The sequence below is a fragment of the Lithobates pipiens genome, unplaced genomic scaffold, assembly GCF_037356315.1.
Source record: "Lithobates pipiens isolate NorthernLeopardFrog02 unplaced genomic scaffold, aLitPip1_a1.2 Scaffold_16, whole genome shotgun sequence".
NCBI lineage: Eukaryota > Metazoa > Chordata > Amphibia > Anura > Ranidae > Lithobates > Lithobates pipiens.
In genome coordinates, this window is record NW_027507748.1 from 124,484,000 (window position 1) to 124,502,227 (window position 18,228).

Below are 18,228 nucleotides of genomic sequence, written 5' to 3' on the forward strand. Positions count from 1 at the left end.
CAGTGTGACATAAAATATTGCAGCAATTGCCATTTTATTCCATAGGTTCTCTGCTAAAAAATATAATATAAAAATTATATTATATACATTTTTTTATTATTAAAGTTTGGGGGTTCCAAGTAATTTTCTAGCAAAAAATATTGATTTTAACTTAAGAAATAAGCGTCAGAAAAAGATTTAGACTTTAAGTGGTTAAACTTCCTGCATTTGCAGGTGGTTGAAAACTTGGCAGACTGCCCAGATTATTTGTTTACACAAGAAGTTCTATGCCTTTGATCTAAGACAGGGATATGCAATTAGCAGACCTCCAGCTGTTGCAAAACTACAAGTCCCATAATGCCTCTGCTTCTGGTAGTCATGTTTGTGGCTGTCAGAGTCTTGCTATGCCTCATGGGACTTGTAGTTCTGCAACAGCTGGAGGTCCGCTAATTGCATATCCCTGATTTAAGAAGATAGTTACAATGTTTCATGCAAGTTCTAAATTTAGCAGATTGCCTGGGATGCTTTATTTTGACAGCTGAGTGAGCCGATAATCTCTCCACTTGTTTATATGAAAGAATAGCCTATTCTCAGTAAGAGAGATCGTCAGAGGAGAGAATTGAGATCGCGTTTTTTTAACGATTAATCACGCAACTGCGACGAATGACAGCGCCGGAGCAGCGAGACCCACCAAGAAGATGGACGCTCCATGCTACAGGGGACAGCGGTGACTTCGCTGGCTCCTGTGTCAGATAAGTGACACATAATGGACTACTATGCGATGCATACTAGTCCATTATGCTTTACCTTTGCAGGGAATCAAAGAGGAAGTAAACCCATCAGGGTTTACTTCCTCTTTAAACACTAATGCATTAATATTTAGTTGTGGTTTTATGTAGAAAAATTGTATGAGCAGTTTATACTAAGCGCAAGCAAATTTGAGAGCTGTTAGTGTGTCATTTTCTAATTAGACACAACTTCATTTTTTGCCATTTCGTTTTAAAACAACAGCAGCCATAGTTGGTATTCAGAGTGGTGCGCAGTGACTCCTACATGTATGTGCGGGAGTGACGTCATCGTGGCTGGACCAGTCAGATGGCCAGAACACACAAACCCAGAAGGAACACCAGGTGAAGATGAAAGCCCTGACAGCGCACCGCTGGATGTCTTTGTTCAAAGGCAAGCATTTCATAATGTGCTAGTATGCGATGCATACTAGCACATTGTGCCATGGTCTTGCAGGGGTTTTTTTTTTTTTTTAAAGGCCGCGGTTTAATATGCAAGTGAAGGTATAAAATAAAAACTTGTTTGTGACCTGTGTATTAACTGCCAAAACAGCTAAAAAATACACAGCAATACAGCTTGCTTGAATTTGGAAGACATTCATTGATGCGGTCATTTCTATCCTCTCACCAGACAACAGCGCAATAAATCCTGACTGGCTTATATGGAGCCTTTTACACTTCAACATCCTTATGAGCAGAGAACTACAGAAGGCTAGAACAAAGACGCATTTAGGCACTTCTCAAAAGTATGCATTCTTTAAAAATATTTGTATAAGTGGAACAAATTGTGGTCTGTCTTCACATTCAAATGACTAAGCATGCTGCTTTCTTTTTTTTTTTTTATTAAAATAGTAATTTAATGGAAATCACAATCATCTGAACCAGAAAATGTTCCTTCGGTGCTGCTTTGACAATGTTCAGTTTACTAAATGCACACAAGATCTGTTTGAAGAACAGCATATCACTTCATGTAACATAAACCCATTTGAGTGATCTATATCCAAAGCAATTCATTTTTAGCACTGGATGGTGCACGGAGCATGTGTGTAAAAGCACATTTGCTGTTACTCTGCAAACCCTCTCCCTTTGGAATACATGCCTGCCTTTAGGAATTTCAAGCAGAACTAAACCCACCAATTTAAAATTTCCCAAAACCGTTACATTTAAGGCATGCCTCTTGTGGCAGCTGTCATTAAGTTGTTAGTGTGCTTAGGTCAACTCGCATGCTGCTTTCTTTACTGCAGGTAAAATAAGAGCAGCAAAGCAATTAAGCATGCCAAAACTAAACATTACGATTATATCCAAAGTGCATTGCTACTGAACATCTAGATTTTCATCTTATAAGTAAAAGATGATTTTCCTAAAGCGGGGTTCCACCCTAAAGTGGAACTTCCGCTGATGAGAACCCTCCCCCCCTCCGCTGTCACAATTGGCACCTTTCAGGGGGGAGGGGGTGCAGATACCTGTCAAAGAAGGTATTTACACCCACTTCCGGGCATAGACTGCCACGGGAGTCTATGCCTCTTCCTGTCCCTGCGCGCCGTCTGCTGGGACACACACGGGTCCCAGAGACAGCGCTGACAATTCCTATTGCGCTGCACGACTCGTGCATGCGCAGTAGGGAACCCGGGAAATGAAGCCGCTTCACTTCCTGATTCCCTCACCTAGAATGGTGGCGGCAGCAGCCGAGAGATCGATCGGCCTCGGCATCACTGGACCCCGGGACAGGCGAGTGTCCATTAAAAGTCAGCAGCTGCAGTATTTGTAGCTGCTGGCTTTTAATATTTTTTTCCGCAGTGCAGTCCCGCTTTAAGGCAATTTAACCTATTCTATTGTTCAATGCTGCAATACTAATGCACCGATAAGGCAGTTTGCCTTATATCTTATGGCAGTGCTCAAAATGTCAAGTCCTGAGCTACTAGCCAGGCCTCAAAGGTTACTCGCCACCAGTTGCCCAATCCCTACACTGCCCCACCCCTAAACACACCCTCAAATGATCTCATGAAAGGACACTTAAATGAAGAATTAAGTTATAAAAATATTAACAACAACTTTATCAGTGCAGCCTCGCCTGTGCCCAACAATGCAGCCTGCCAGTGCAGAGGAAGAGAGGAGAGGAGAGGAGAGGAAGAGGATTGCTGGCCGGATCATCAGAGCACCGAGGAACATCACTGTAGCAGCTTTCATTTCAATTGCTGTGTGTTGCCACCATCACATACAGCTCCGCCTACTGGCCCGGGGACTTTGATATACGCCACACATCTCGGTATTGGACAGGTGGTCTGTCTATCAAAATCCCCAGGCCAGGAGGCGGGGCTGTATGTGACGGCAAGCACCGGTAACACTCGGCAATTGAAATGAAAGCTGCAACAGTGATGTTACTCGGCGCTCTGATGATACGCCCGGCTCTCTCTTCCTCTGGGCTATCACTGGGAGAGGAGCTCCCATGCAACCTAGTCTTCCGGCACTGCTCAACCCCCCCATCCCCCCCCCCAGGCAGCTCCAGCTCGCCAGCCCTCCTTTTGTGGAAAATATGAGGGCTGTCCTATTGTTTCAGTTCACAGCAGTACACGGTGTTAGTGCACATTTGTGCTTAGGAGTTGAATAGTAATTTAGAGACAGTTAAAGTAAAACAGAGTGTAATGTATAACCGTTAATATCAATCGGCCCTGAGGAAACTGAGGCTTCTGAGAGGTGCAAGAGCAACAAGACCTGGTTTCTGTAGAATTCTAGGTAAACACTCATTTGGCAAGCTATGATGGTCAAGAGGGTAAGAATTGGACGTATGCAGTAAAATGTAATGCAATAAATGAAAAAGACCACATCAGTACAAAAATACTAGCTACAGAACAAGCTTGAACCAAAACTACATTGCATTTGAGCACTACAAACCCCAAAAAAAAAAAAAATGTTAATAATCAAAAGGAAACCCATCCATATCTCCATGCTTTATTTTGTTGAGAAATCACTTTAAAAAACATCACCTAGCATTTCTGGCTGTGGCCATCTTGAGTTAGGACAGATGATTCCGGTAGCATTGACTTGCTGGAATACATCTGCCCTTGCATGGAGGTTTTGCAACCAGATTTAATAGTGTGGCAAACCAGGGTCTCTTTGGCCAAAAGGAAGTGACCAGGATCATATCGGTATTTTTTTCCCCTGAATTTCCTTAGGACCATTGGTATCAGCAGAAAAGGAGGGGGGAGCGTAGCACAGCTGGTAATGCCACAGGTGTGTGAGAACATCTATGCCTATAGCCCGGTCCTCTCGGTGGAGAGAGAAGAAACTCTGTACCTTTGAGTTCTGTTGGCTGGCAAACAGATCTACATGGGGTTGCCCTCACGCTTCGGAGATCATCCAGAAAACTTCTTGGTTCAGGCTCCACTCTGCTTCCACCACTTTCCTCCTGCTTAGTAGGTCTGCTAGCAGATTCGGAGATCCTTTTAGATGGACTGCTGATAATGAGGCCACTTTCTGTTCCGCTAGTAGCTGACTGGTTAGTTCCAGGAGTCCTCTGCTCCTGGTTCCCCCTTGCTTGAGCACGTAAGCTACAGCGGTCATGTTGTCCGAAAGAACATGAACGTGATGTTCCTTCACCGCTTGTTGAAAAGCTAGGAGACTGAGAAAAATTGCCTTTAGTTCCTGACAGTTTGAGGATTTTCAGGCTTCTGCTTTGGACCAGGCGGGCTCCCAAACCCCAGGAACTAGTATCTGTTAGACATTTGTCTAGTGAAAAAACCCAGGAGAAACCTTTTGTCAGGTTGGTTGAGTCGCCCCACCACCAGAGTGTCCGTTTTATCTCCGAGGTAAGTTTGAACTGCTTTCCCAAACGAATCCTGGTGCGACCATGTCTGCATGCTGTTCATCTGGAGTGGTCTGGAATGAAATCTGGCCCACTGTACCACTGGGATACCATGAGAAGCCCTAGCACTGCCATGGCTGATCAAATTGAAATTGAGAGATTGGTCTGAATCTGCCTTACCGCAGAATGGATCTTCTAAATCTTCGCTTGTGGCAGAAAAACTTTTTGAAGCACCGAATTTATGGTATAGCTCAGAAAATCTATCTCCTGCATTGGTTCCAGATTTGACATCTCTAGATTCGGGAGCTAGCCTAAGTTCTTGAGGCGAGTCTGCGATACCTGAAGATTTGTCACAACCGGTTCTCTGAAGTCCCTGAAAAACAACAGGTTGTCCAGGTATGGAATGACCAAGATCCCGCTTATCTTCAGAGGCTCCAGGGCTTCTGCCATTATCTCTGTAAAGATTCTGGGGAGGAAGAGTCCGAACGGCAGAGCTCTGAATTACCCCTACTGGGTTAAGATTGTAACTTGTTTTTAGGGGGCTGGTCTGGGGGAGATCTGAAGAAAACTCCTCCGCTTCCCTTACCCCTTTGAGAAACAGTGGTTCTTGTGGTCTTCACTATTCTTATGGGGCTGTTGAACAGCGCAGAATTTCTGTTTAATTGGTTGTTTCTTTTTGGAAAGGAAAGCCATTTTCTTGTCGGATGTCAAGTCCAAGATTGTTTCCAGGTCTGGACCAAGAAGACGACCATCACCCGAGAAAGGTAGGCCACATAACTTTATCTTGGAAGCTGAGTCACTAGACCAAGTTTTTAGCCAGACAGCACGTCTGCCTGAATTCACCAGCGTTGACATCTTAATTGACTCGGCTGATGCATCAGCCATGTATTTTACTGCCTATAGTATTAAATGGGAAGGACTTTAAAAGATCTTTCCGTGGCATCCCCGCCTCTACGTGGTTCTTCAGCTTTTCCACCCACCATTCTAGGTTCCTTGCGACAACCGTGAAAGCCACAGCGGGTTTGAGGCTGGCCGATGAGGAATACCACGCTTTTTTCCAGGAGGTAGTCTGCTCTTTTATCCATCGCATTCTTCAGCACCCCCATTTCCTCGAATGGCAGGTCTGTGCGATGGGAAACTTGCAAGAAAGCGCTATCCGTTCATGGTTTCTTATTCCATACCCCTACTCCTGGTCTTCAAGGAGAAACCTTCTCCTAAGGGTCTTGGAAAGGAATGGGCCTCTCTCAGGGTCCTCCCATTCTTTCTTAACCATAACTGAGCTATGGACTGGAAACACACTCTGTTTAGTGTCATCCAGACCCTGGTACATTTTATCGTGGACCAACAGTTGCACCTTCTCCTCCTGGATGTTGAGGGTAGTGTAGCCGCGCAGCTACAGGAAGGAACTTACTACTTACTACTAGCCAGCAAAAATATAAGCAACACGGTATTTTGAAGTACACTGGCTACAAACTAATTACATCTAAGCTTTTTTTATATGCACAATAGCAAATATGCGTTTATCACCTAATAGTGCAGTAGTTTTGAGGGGACAGCATGTGTCTCAGATGCGTGGTCCACTTAGATCCAGCTGTCTAATCATAAGCTCGCCAATATAACTTCCTTTAATAACCAGTCTGACTGCTCAGTCACAAACCAATAAAAGAAAAAAAATTTTGCACAGACATTATGGCTGACAAGTCCCAAACATTACACATACATAATTATATATACACATATATATATATAAAATTATATATACACACACACACACACACACACATATATATAAGTGAGCACACCCCCTAAGTGAAAATGTCCAAATTGGGCCCAAAGTGTCAATATTTTGTGTGGCCACCATTATTTACCAGCACTGCCTTAACCCTCTTGGGCATGGAGTTCATCAGAGCTTTACAGGCTGCCACTGGGGTCCTCTTCCATTCCTCTATGATGACATCATTGAGCTGGTGGATGTTAGAGACCTTGCGCTCCTCTACCTTCCATTTGAGGATGCCCCACAGATACTCAATAGGGTTTAAGTCTGGAGACATGCTTGGCCAGTCCATCACCTTTACCCTCAGCTTCTTTAGCAAGGCAGTGGTCATCTTGGAGTTATATTAGGAGTCCATCTGTCGGAATACTGCCCTGCGGTCCAGTCACCAAAGGGAGGGGGGATCATGCTCTGCTTCAGTATGTCACAGTACATGTTGGCATTCATGGTTACATCATGAACTGTAGCTCCCCAGTGTTGACAGCACTCCTGCAGCCCCAGACTATGACACTCCCACCACCATGCTTGACTATAGGCAAGACACACTTGTCTTTGTACTCCTCACCTGGTTGCTGCCACACACGCTTGACACCATCTGAACCAATAAGTTCATCTTGGTCTCATCAGACCACAGGACATGGTTACAGTAAACTGTTTGCAGGCTTTCTTGTGCATCATCTTTAGAAGAGGCTTCCTTCAGGGACAACAGCCATGCAGACCAATTGTAACACTAAAGAGTCACATGACACCGGGGAGGGAGAGCTGCTAATTGGATCCAATTTGGACATTTTCACTTAGGGGTCTACTCACTTTTGTAGCCAGTGGTTTAGACATTAATGACTGTGTGTTGAGTTATTTTGAGGGGTCAGAAAATATACACATATACATACATACATATATATATATATAATTTTTACACACACACAGACTGCATTAAGGTAAAAAACCTTCTGCCTTTACAACTCCTTTAATTAGCTTCTTTCTTCTACACTTCCTGCAGTCTACGCCTACACGATTACGTCACTTTATGCAAAGGGCTCCTGGGATATTGGCGTCATATTCCAGGAGTCCTTGCGAATCACTTAGCGATGAAATCTCACGATGATTGACGGGAACATCCACCAACACCACTATGGCAACATGTCAGGAGGAAGGAGCACAGCGCAGTGATGCATGATGGGTAGCTGGCTGCACCGATTCCAGGAAATAGAAGAGGGCTTCAAATGCCCACAGTGGAGATGGACCCTGCCAGCTTCCAAGATCCATGTACTTTAATTCAAACATTAATAAAAAAAGAACTACATGAATAACACTATCTAAAGAGTGCATATAGAGTGGATAAAGTTATGCCCTCACACATATCCGGGTTTTCACGTCGGAATAAACTCTGAAGGTTTTTCCAACGGAATTCCGCTGAAACTGTCTTTTGCGTAGACACACAATCACACCAAAGTCCGATCATCAAGAATGCGATGACATACAACGGGACTAGAAAAAGGAAGTTCAATAGCCACTGGCACTGACTGAACAATGGTCTCATACTTGCTGCAGAGCATGCATCATTTTTGGTACGTCGGAAACCGCATACAGACAAGCTGTTTTCCAGATAGGAATTGGTTCCTTTGGAAATATTTAGAAAATGTTCTATTTCTAGGTCCGTCAGAATAAAAAAAAAAAAAAAAAAAAAAAAGTATGTTGAGGCATACACACAATCAGAATATAAGATGAAAAGCTTCCGTCTGACTTTTTCTGTCTGACATTCCGCTCGTGTGCACACAGCATTAGAGTCTTAAAAAAAATAATTTAAAAATGAATTGGGGGACTGGAACTCCGCTTTAAAGGTAACAAGTCACCCCAACCTATCCCGGTTCTAGAGACAACCGCAAAAATCTTGGGATAAACCATCATTGTGTACTTGAGGCAACAGGAACAATAGTGAGCGTAAAACTCCCCAATGGGGATACAGGCAGCACTGAAAATATCTGTAAACACTCCACACCGACTCCAAGTTCCCCATTCATAACAATCAGGTACAGGGCTAAAGGTTACAATGTAAGCCCGGGTTCACACTAGAACATGGTGTGTTTACCAGGAATTCCCGCTGAAAGATTAACGTAAAAAAAAAAAAAAAATTACCAGCAATAAAAAAAAAATGATGTGGGGGTCCCCCCCAAGTCCATACCAGATCCTTATCTAAGCATGCAGCCGGCAGGTCAGGAAAGGGAGGAGACGAGCCAGAACCCCCCTCCTGAACCATACCAGGCCCTCAATATGGGGGGGGGGGTGCTTTGAAGCAGGAGGTGGGCTCTGCCCACCCCAAAGCACCTTGTTCCCATGTAAATGCTGATGGGGACAAGGGCCTCTTCCCCACAACCCTGGGCAGTGGTTGTAGGGATCAGTGGCAGGAGGCTTATAGGAATCTGCAAGCCCTCTTTAACAAGGAGACCCCCAGATCTTGTGTCCCCCATGTAAATGAATAGGGGTACTCCCTACTCATTTACAAAAGAAAGTGTCAAAAATGACACAATGTGAATTTCTCCTAAACTTGCATAGTTTAGGAGATATTTACGGTATCTGGCACATGCCCACTGAAAAACGGCGATGCATACTAGCTCATTATGCCTTTGTGTTTTTTGATCTGGGTTTACAACCACTTTAATAAAAGGACACTTACCTGTCCAGGGATCCAGAGCTGTCCTCACCCGGGTCGGTTCTTCTCCAGTCTACGGTTCCCCAGCACTACCATGTTTACTGTGGGAAGCCAGCTGTGACTATCACTGCACAAAGGTGAGCTACACTTATCTCTGTGAATGGCCACCCCTGGGGACTGTGACGTGTTTCAGAAGGTTGTGGGCAGAGAGGAGGAGGCGGGGGGTCTACCAGGGTTTGTGAGTGGGCACCTGCTGGAAATAGGTACCTACGCCATAGAAAAAAAAAGTGGCAAAAGGAGGAGGCGCAAAACATAAGCACAATTTCCCGTTTAGACAGGGTTCCCACTGCTGCGATGTCCGAGATCGGATGTGATTCGCACCGCACATCACATGTAAAGCGATTTCAGCCATACACATAGTATGGCTGAATTAGCTTCGTATTGGACCAAACTCGTTCAGGATCCTTTTTTGGTCCGAAGCAGAATCGGATCGCATGAGTGTTCACACCACGTGATCTGATTCCTGTCCAAGTCTGTGGGCAGCACAGTGGTGTAGTGGTTAGCACTTTCACCTAGCAGCAATAGGGTCGTTGGTTCAAATCCCGACCATGACACCATCTGCCTGGAGTTTGCATGTTCTCCCTGTGCCTGCGTGGGTTTCCTCCGGGTACTCCAGTTTCCTCCCACACTCCAAAAGACATGCTGGTAGGTTAATTAGACCTTGTCTAAAAAAAAAAAATTGTCCTTAATGTGTGTGTATGTCAATGTTGTATGTGTTTGTAAGCATGTCAGGACCTTACGGGATAAAGGACCAAGCAAAGCCGCAGATGGACTCTGGTGGTAAGAAAGCCAGCAGCTACAAATATTGCAGCTGCTGACTTTTAATAAATTCACACTTACCTGTCCCAGGGTCCAGCGATGTCGGCGGCAGATGACGAGCGATCGCTCGTCTCTCTGCTGCCCCCGCCGCCATCCTCTGTCAGGGAATTGGGAAGTGAAGCTTTGTGGCTTCACTGCCCGGTTCCCTACTGCGCATGCGCGAGTCGCGCTGCGCCTTCCCCGCTGTGTCCTGGGAACTGTGCGTTTCCCAGAACACAACGGGGGCGGGGCATCTGCGGCGGTCTGTCCCAGAAGTGGGTGTATATACCTGGATTATCCAGGTAACTGCACCCCCTCCCCCCTGAAAGGTGCCGATTGTGGCACCGGGGGGGGGGGGGGGGGGGTTTGATGAGCGGAACTTCCACTTTAGGGTGGAGAACCGCTTTAAATTTTGGATAGAGTGGAGGGGGGATTAGAACACGTCAGATTTTACTGCTGTCTGTGCCCCCATTAGAGAGATTCATCCTCTCTATTTGTCCCGTTTACCATTCTCATTGAAAGGAAAAGAAAATCACAAATGTTGGGTTGTCCCAAGAAAAGTAATAGAGGGGAAATCTTCCAGTGGGGACACTAGTCCTGGTGACCTGGGGGGTCCAAAGAAATTCCCTTAATTTGCAGGGATTTCCCCTCACTTCCTGTATGGCTATGGGACAGGAAGTGAAGGGAAATATCCAAAATGGGACACAGATGGTATAAAAATCTGACGGGTTATAACCCTCCCTTGCCCTAACCAAAATGGAAAAACAAAGAAGGATTTGCTTTTAGTTCTCCTCTAAGGAAAGTAGGTTGTGCTCTAAGGAACACATGAGCTGGTTGAAGACTGATGGCCGCCCTCACTGCAATGCGTTTACCAATTGGCAGAGAAATGTTTCTCCCTTCAGGCCTCTCCATAGAAGAGGAAGGCGCAGCCCACAAGACCAGAGGAGGCCCCAGGGGTGTCTATGTTGGCAATCAGAGCCCGCCGCACTGCTCTGTGTCCAGGCCTCACCACCACAACTCCGCACCATCGCCCCGACCCTCAGCCAGGCCTAGAACGGCGGCCCCTTTTACCAGACAAGAATGCCTCACCTTAACTGCCGGGTGTCCCCGTCTGATTCTTCCCGTACGGCACGATGAAATCCGAGGGCCCCTCTTCCAGGTACTAAGACCAGCGAAGGGGAGAAGACTGAGATGCCCCCCACGTTACGTCACTTCCTCCGCATTGCGCAGGCGCCCTCCTCCAGGCCACTTGGCCAGAGTTCCAGACACGCATGCGCGAAGGCGTGGCGAATCAAGAAGTGCGATCTTCTACTACAGCGCGACCTAGCGTCTGCTCCAGCGCGTGCGTTCTACATGACGAGACTAGATTGCGTAATTGAGGACATCTTCTGGTAAACAAATCTTACAGTGTAAAGAAAAACGCAGACACGAAGTCCCTGTTGCTTTCCATACGTTGTGGAATTACACGACATCTCATCACTGATGAGACTTGTCGTATCAGTGGTTAGAATGCACCACACGGCTCGCTGTTATTGTAATACTTCTCAGCGTGCCATTTATAATGGCAGAGACGTTCTTGGTATAATAAAAATAAATCGCATTTTATTTGAAGACACAAGCACTGACTAGCTCGTTGGTAGTTGCTTATTGGTTTTGCCAGTAACCAAAATGGCGGCACGGACCTCACGGATTTCAAAGGGGTGATGGGGCGGGAGTTGCACTTCCGGGGCGTCCTGCCTACGTTTGTGTGCTCCCGGCCGGCGAGAGCGATGATGAAGGCGCAGGAAGGAGCAGGCTCTCTCCTGCTCTTCATCACCCCGTTGTTGCTTCCACAGAGCTTCGCTTCTGAGCTCTCTGTGGTAACATGCGGCTCGGCGGTGAAGCTGCTCAACACCAAACACAACGTCCGTCTTCACTCACATGACGTCAGATACGGCTCAGGTAAGGAGAGGGGGTGACGTCAATCCGCCAACAGTATACAAAAGTCATTCATTAGTGTTCCTCTTAGGCCGCTGAGGCAGTCTTCCTGATAGAGATAGCGCCTGAAAACTGCCTCCCAAATGTGAAAGTATGAGCGCTTGCGGGACGTTAGAAAAGTCCTGCAAGCAACGTCTTTGTGGCGGTGTATAAAATGCTCGCAAAACGCCCCTGCCCATTGGAATGAATGGGCATCATTTTCAAATCGCTGCAGCATTGACCCTTTTAACCCGTTTGCCCGCTAGCGCCTCTAAAGTGCTGCTAACGCAGACGCATTGTGAAAGAAGCCCTAATCTGTTATATTTTAGCTTACCAGCTCATAGTAGCCAACATTTCAAGAAAGTTTCCAGGGGCGCTTTTTTTTTTTTTTTTGTGTGTGTGTCAAGTAGAGCTGCAACTAACGATTAATTTCTCTGTCGACTAATCTATCGATTATTTTTTCGATTAGTCAAAGACTATCCGATTATTTTTTTTAATGAATCTAGTGTTTTTTTTTTGTTTTGTTTTTTTGATTAGCTAATTAATCCGTTGGATAACCTTGAGAGTATTGGCTGGCAGAGTATTGGCTGGGTATGGAGGGCTTCCATCCGACCTCTCCCCTCCACTGCACAGATCAGTACAGAGAGGGGAGAGAGAAACCGGCGTCGGAGCGATCACATTGTAAACGCCTGGATGTAGAAAGATGGCCGCCGCTTCGGAGCTAGGCCAAAGCCGCGGCCTCTCCTAAGGCCGAGACCGTGGAGCGCTCCGCGGCATGCGCTGATCCGAGCGGGGTGACCCGTTCGGATTAGGGATCGGTGACAATCCGTTGCACCCCTAGGGACGGCGGCACGGAGGGCAGCGGTAGATACTAAGCACTGCCACTGTGACGCATCGACACCCTGCACGCACGTCGATGTATTTTTGTAGTCGATGTAATCGATTACATCGACTCGTCGTGGCAGCTCTAGTGTCAAGCAAGATGTGTACGTGGAAAATGTACTTTAACCGCCTCCCACCCGCCGTATAGACAAATAACAGTGGGCGGAATCCCCTCTTGTTCTGCACCGATACGTCAGCGCCCGGTCTCACGGGGGGCATGCAGCACACTGATCGGGGGCTCGCTGTGTCCCTTTGACAGGACGCAACCCTGATCTCAGTAAAGCGCTAATGATGTGGCTCTTTACCCATGTGATCAGCTGTGTCCAATCACAACCAATCACATGTAAACGCGAGTCGGTAATTGGCTCTCCTCTCCTCACACTGACAGAGTGAGGCGAGGAGAGCTAATCAGTTGCAGCTTCTTACAGGGGAGACCTGTACAGATAATCGGGGCATTTTTTATCAGTGCAGCCCCAACAGTGCCCATCACCCAATAATTTGAGTTGGGAGGAAGCTATAGTTTTTACTACTTTTGTCTACACCAGGGATATGCAATTAGCAGACCTCCAGCTGTTGCAAAACTACAAGTGGCCATCATGCATATGTCTGGGTGTCATGCTTGTGGCCGTCAAGAGTCTTGCTATGCCTCATGGGACTTGTAGTTTTGCAACAGATTGCATATCCCTGGTATACACGAAAGGAGATAACAATCAACCCTGCCAATGGGGGGGGGTGCTCGATATTGTTAATGGACAAAGAACATTGTGTAAAAAAAAAAAAAAAGTTTAAATTATCGCCTATTGATATTTTTAAGTACTGAATTTTGTCGCCATTCTACTAGTGCGTGCAATTTTAAAGCATGACATGTTGGGTATCTATTTACTTGGCGTAACGTCATCTGTCACATTATACAAAAGAATTGGGCTAACTTTACTGTGTGTGTGTGTGTTTTTTTTTTTTTTTTGTTTTTTTTTTTTTTCCCTTTTCCGGCGAGCATACGCAAATATGCGACCTCAGCTTTAGAGGGTTATACCGAGATGATGCCCACAGCTGCATGCATCGTCCTGAGATACCGTTTTTTTTTTTTTTTTTTTTTTTAAGAGCGGGCGTTCGGGTATTCAGGGATAACAACCAACGTGGCTAAAAGCCGCTCGGCTGTTATCACGGAGTAGCAGGAGGGGACCCCTCTCAACCCCTCCCTTCCGTTGCTCTTACTGGGCCTCCTGTCCCACCAGGAGACCCGATCCTCGATCCGCCACTTCCGACGGCTAGAGACAGACTGGCACGAAGCCAGGAACGGCTTCATTTCAGTCTTCGCTCTGTAAACATGGAAGCAACGTCACTTCCTGTTTACTCGGCTGCCAATGGTGGCAGTTTAAAAAAAAAATATATATATATATATATATATATATATATATATATATATATACACACACACACACACTATTCAGAATTGTCGTTTTCGTCAATCTGAATACTTTTGAAGTGCAAAGGAGGGATTTGGGGTCTTTTAGACCCCCGTTCCCTCCAAAAAGAATACCTGTCACCACCAATTACTGTCACAAGGGATGTTTACATTCTTTATGATGGCAATAAAAGTGATCAAAATAAAAAAACACACACAATGTAAAAAAAATAAATGAAATTGAAGAAATTTTTTTTTTTTTTAAAGCGCCCCTGTCCCCACACATGTGAGGTATCGCCGCGATCGTCACTGCGAGAGCAATAATTCTAGCACTAGACCTCCTGTAACTCTAACCTGGTAACCGTCTTTTAAATAACACCTATGGAGATTTCACATTATGGAAATATGGTGATATGGGTACAAACATTTATTTATTTATTTATTTATTTTTTTTTTTTTTTTTTTTAATCTGGCACATCCCCGCATGTCTGCTACGCACTATACATGTCCACGTTGGCGACCATCCGATGTCTTCCTGCAATCCTATATATGTAATAAATATTATATAACTGTTAAAATTAATTGCCCTTTTCTCTCCTTAGACTGCTTTATTAAGCTCCTGAAGAAGCGAAACATTGAGCCTATAATGTATAATATCATTATGTCTTTGTGGACGTGATTTACTTTTTCTTTATTGTGTGTGTGTGTGTGTGTGTGTGTGTGTGTGTGTGTGTGTGTGTGTGTGTGTGTGTGTGTGTGTATAGTTCATATTGGAGAGATTTAGTCATCATTGCAATCGGTTTGCGATTTATCTTTGTCTTTTATTGTAATGTATTAACCTTTTTTTAATAAAATATTATTGTTTATTTTTCTACTATTGGTGCCTGGAAAGTAAACCTTTTTCTACTCCCCTTTTATTTTTGACTCAAATTTAGGACATGACACTGCGTTATCTTAGGCCCCCACAGTTCCATCCTGTCCTGTGCTGTACTGGTGCCTTTTGCAAATTTCTGATTTAATGCCACTTTAAAAAATTTTGTTAGCATTCTAAAATAATAATAAGAAAAAAAAAATTGTGATTTACCATTGTGTTTAGTTTGATCATTTATGATTTCCCCATAGGCAGTGGTCAGCAGTCAGTGACTGGAGTCACTACTGCAGACGATGGCAATAGTTACTGGAGAATCCGTGGAAAAACCTCCACCGTGTGTGAGAGAGGAACACTAATAAAATGCGGACAATCTATCCGTCTTACACATATCAATACTGGGCGTAACCTCCACAGTCATCACTTCACCTCTCCATTATCGGGAAACCAGGTAATCGGCATTCGTGTTTAATATAGATATCGATTGCTTAGGTTACTTTTGTATCCCTAGCATGAGTATGGCCATACTACTTAGAATTTCAGTTTTTTCATATTTAATACATCTACAATTGTATAAATGACTTCATTGGCTTATATAGCAGGTTGTGAATCAAAGTAATTGAAACATTTGTTATGGATGTGATCAGGGCTGCTGTTAGAAACCACAGAGCCCAGTGCAGCCTACCTGACAGGGCCCCCCCTCCAAAAACAAAATATCAAAACAGTATTTTTCCAAAATCTGCATTAGTGGACACAAACCACATTCCTGCTAAAGCTAAAAGAGAAATGTATTAGCTCAATACAGTTTTTTTTTTATGTTTTGTAAATTAGGTCTTGGGGTTCATTGACATGGGTGCTGTGGCCTGTACAGTGCAAAGCAGAGTATTTTTGCTACACCTGTGTGCAGGCAGTCTGTTATGCTATGGGGATGCAGCAGCTGTATGAACACAGCCACAGGTCCCAATCTAACAGAGGCTCCTGTTCCTTCATGAACTAAAGCATACTAAACGCTTTGTTCATTCACTACAGAAAGGGGCTGGTAATTTGCATATTTTCCCGCTCAGCCGACAGGAGAACTAAGCCGGCAGAGCTGCAGGGGAGCACCCAGCAGGGAGAATGAAATATGGGCAAGACAGGGAGGGGGAATCGGTGTGGCAAGGGGGTTGTTGACAGAAATTCTGCCCTTTTTGTGTCTCTCTCCCTGCAGCAGCTAAAAGCCGGCATTAGGGAGAAACAAGGTTTCACTTGCTGCACAGAGCGTTGTTTCTCTAATTGCCCTCCAGCCTCACTGATTCCCAACTTCCCCCGCCCCCCCCTCCCTCCCTGTCCTTCCTACATCTGATGCACCCTACAGGAGGACTGTTGGTACCCCCTTATTGGCAGCCATGGAAATAAGTATAACTTAAATTTATAAAAATGTATGAATCATAGTAAGTTGTGACTCTTGCCTTGTGATATTGTAAGGGGTGTTGGAAGGTTCAGAGTCAGGGGTGCTGAGCATTAAGTGCAGTGGGGTACAGTGCTAGGGGTGCTGACTGGCAGAAAGGTACCAGTGTCTGGGGAAGTGTAATATATTGTAAGGGGTGTTGGAAGGTTCAGAGTCGGGGATGCGGAGCATCAGTGGGATAAATTGGTAGGGGCACAGGCTGGCAGGGAGATGCAATGTCATGGCTCAGAGCGCCATGAGTACTGGGTTATTCATAGGCCTGAAATATTAGTGAAGTAAGAATTCCTATGCTGGGAGCCAACTGCTAGTATCTGCAAAAATTGTAGCAGGTTAGAGGAGGTCAGCAGCATCGTCACTAATTGCAGCATCTGCTCTGGGGGTAGTGTATAGTCTATTGAATGACCTGCACCAGAACCTAGAAAATGCATGGTAGTTATGGGTTAATGCTGCATTGCTACTACTCATGCATCGACTTTTAAACGTAGAGCAGCGCCATCCACAACAGCTATACTCAGCAGTAAGTTCGTGGATACATGAATTCCTACAGAACGTAACGTGTTTTTTTTTTTTTTTTTTTATCACTTTCTGTCAGCAGGAGCCTACAAATAAAATAACAGTAAATTATTATGGTTGTGTGCAAGAGGCATTAGAGCAGTGGTTCTCAACTCCTGTCCTCTGGACCCACTAACAGGCCAGATTTTAAGTATTACCTTTTGGGAGATGCAGACTAGAAGACTGCAATTACTGAGCAGCAAATGATCTCACGTGTGATGTATTTCAGTTATCTTGCAAACTTGGCCTGTTAGTGGGTCCTGAGGACAGGAGTTGAGAACCACTGCTTTAGAAGGTACTTCACGCTCTTTATTCTGCTAAATGTGTGTATTCTTTTCTCTGTGCAGGAAGTTAGTGCATTTGGAGAGGATGGAGAAGGAGACATCCTAGATGACTGGACTATACTCTGCAATGGAGAATACTGGCAGCGAGATGAAGAGGTGCGGGTCAAACATGTGTCAACCAACGTATTGCTGTCCGTCACAGGAGAACAGTATGGGCGTCCCATAAATGGGCAGAGGGAAGTGCACGGCATGGCTTATGCAAGTCAGCACAACTACTGGAAAGTAATGGAAGGCATCTTCATGAAACCGAGTGAGCCTCCAAGGACAGACTACATACACTCTGAGTTATGACAGCCCCAACATAGACTTTATAAAGTCCTCTTTCCTAACCACACAGTGTTTGAGCTCTACAGTGATTTTTTTTTTTTTTTTTTTTTCTTTTTTTTTTTTTTCAGAAAATCTGTAAAGCTCGGAAATTTTAGCAATGAATTCAGGGGCACTATTTGAATGGTGCAACCTTATGTCTGTTTTGTTATCATATGATATTTTATTGTTAAGGCAGCATATGGCTGTGCTGTTTTAGTATGGCCACACATCAGCAGAACAAATTCTTCATATAATTGTCAGCAAGTGAATTTAAATGCAAAGGGTTCAAATTGTGATTCCATTTGTTATTGTTAGACAACTTTTCTTTTATGCCCTATCAAGTTCCTGTATTATGTTTTTACTGACAGACACCTTTTAAAATATGGAAAGTTTATAGAAATGCCAAAGGCTACCAATTGTTGTATTATTATTCTTTTTTTTTTTTTCCCCTTCTTCATTTCTATTAATTATATATACCTTCACTATATTGTGTGGTGCTGTACAAAGTAATGACTTGTCTATGCTTTTGGCATTTAAAAGTGAAAGCCAACGCAAAATGAAGGGATGGGGGGACTTCTTCAGTACAACCCTGAAATCCAAGCACATCTCCTCATGTTTTATAC

General features: G+C 44.7%; 2 protein-coding genes across 3 annotated transcripts in view; one reads left to right on the plus strand and one right to left on the minus strand.

The window, feature by feature from the left end:
- The window catches only part of SUPT6H (SPT6 homolog, histone chaperone and transcription elongation factor), a 70,568-nt gene extending 59,471 nt beyond the window's left edge, over positions 1-11,097 (minus strand). For both annotated transcript variants that reach the window (XM_077480414.1, XM_077480415.1), the window contains exon 1: positions 10,935-11,097. The gene's annotated coding sequence lies outside the window, so the exon portion shown is untranslated. The remainder of the gene's footprint in view (positions 1-10,934) is intronic.
- A 473-nt stretch (positions 11,098-11,570) lies between these two features.
- SDF2 (stromal cell derived factor 2) lies at positions 11,571-18,017 on the plus strand. The gene is made up of 3 exons (XM_077480416.1): positions 11,571-11,786; positions 15,211-15,407; positions 17,303-18,017. Exons 1-3 carry the CDS (start codon positions 11,615-11,617, stop codon positions 17,588-17,590), a joined length of 657 nt encoding a protein of 218 aa, XP_077336542.1. The 5' UTR covers positions 11,571-11,614; the 3' UTR covers positions 17,591-18,017.
- Positions 18,018-18,228: the final 211 nt, after the last annotated feature.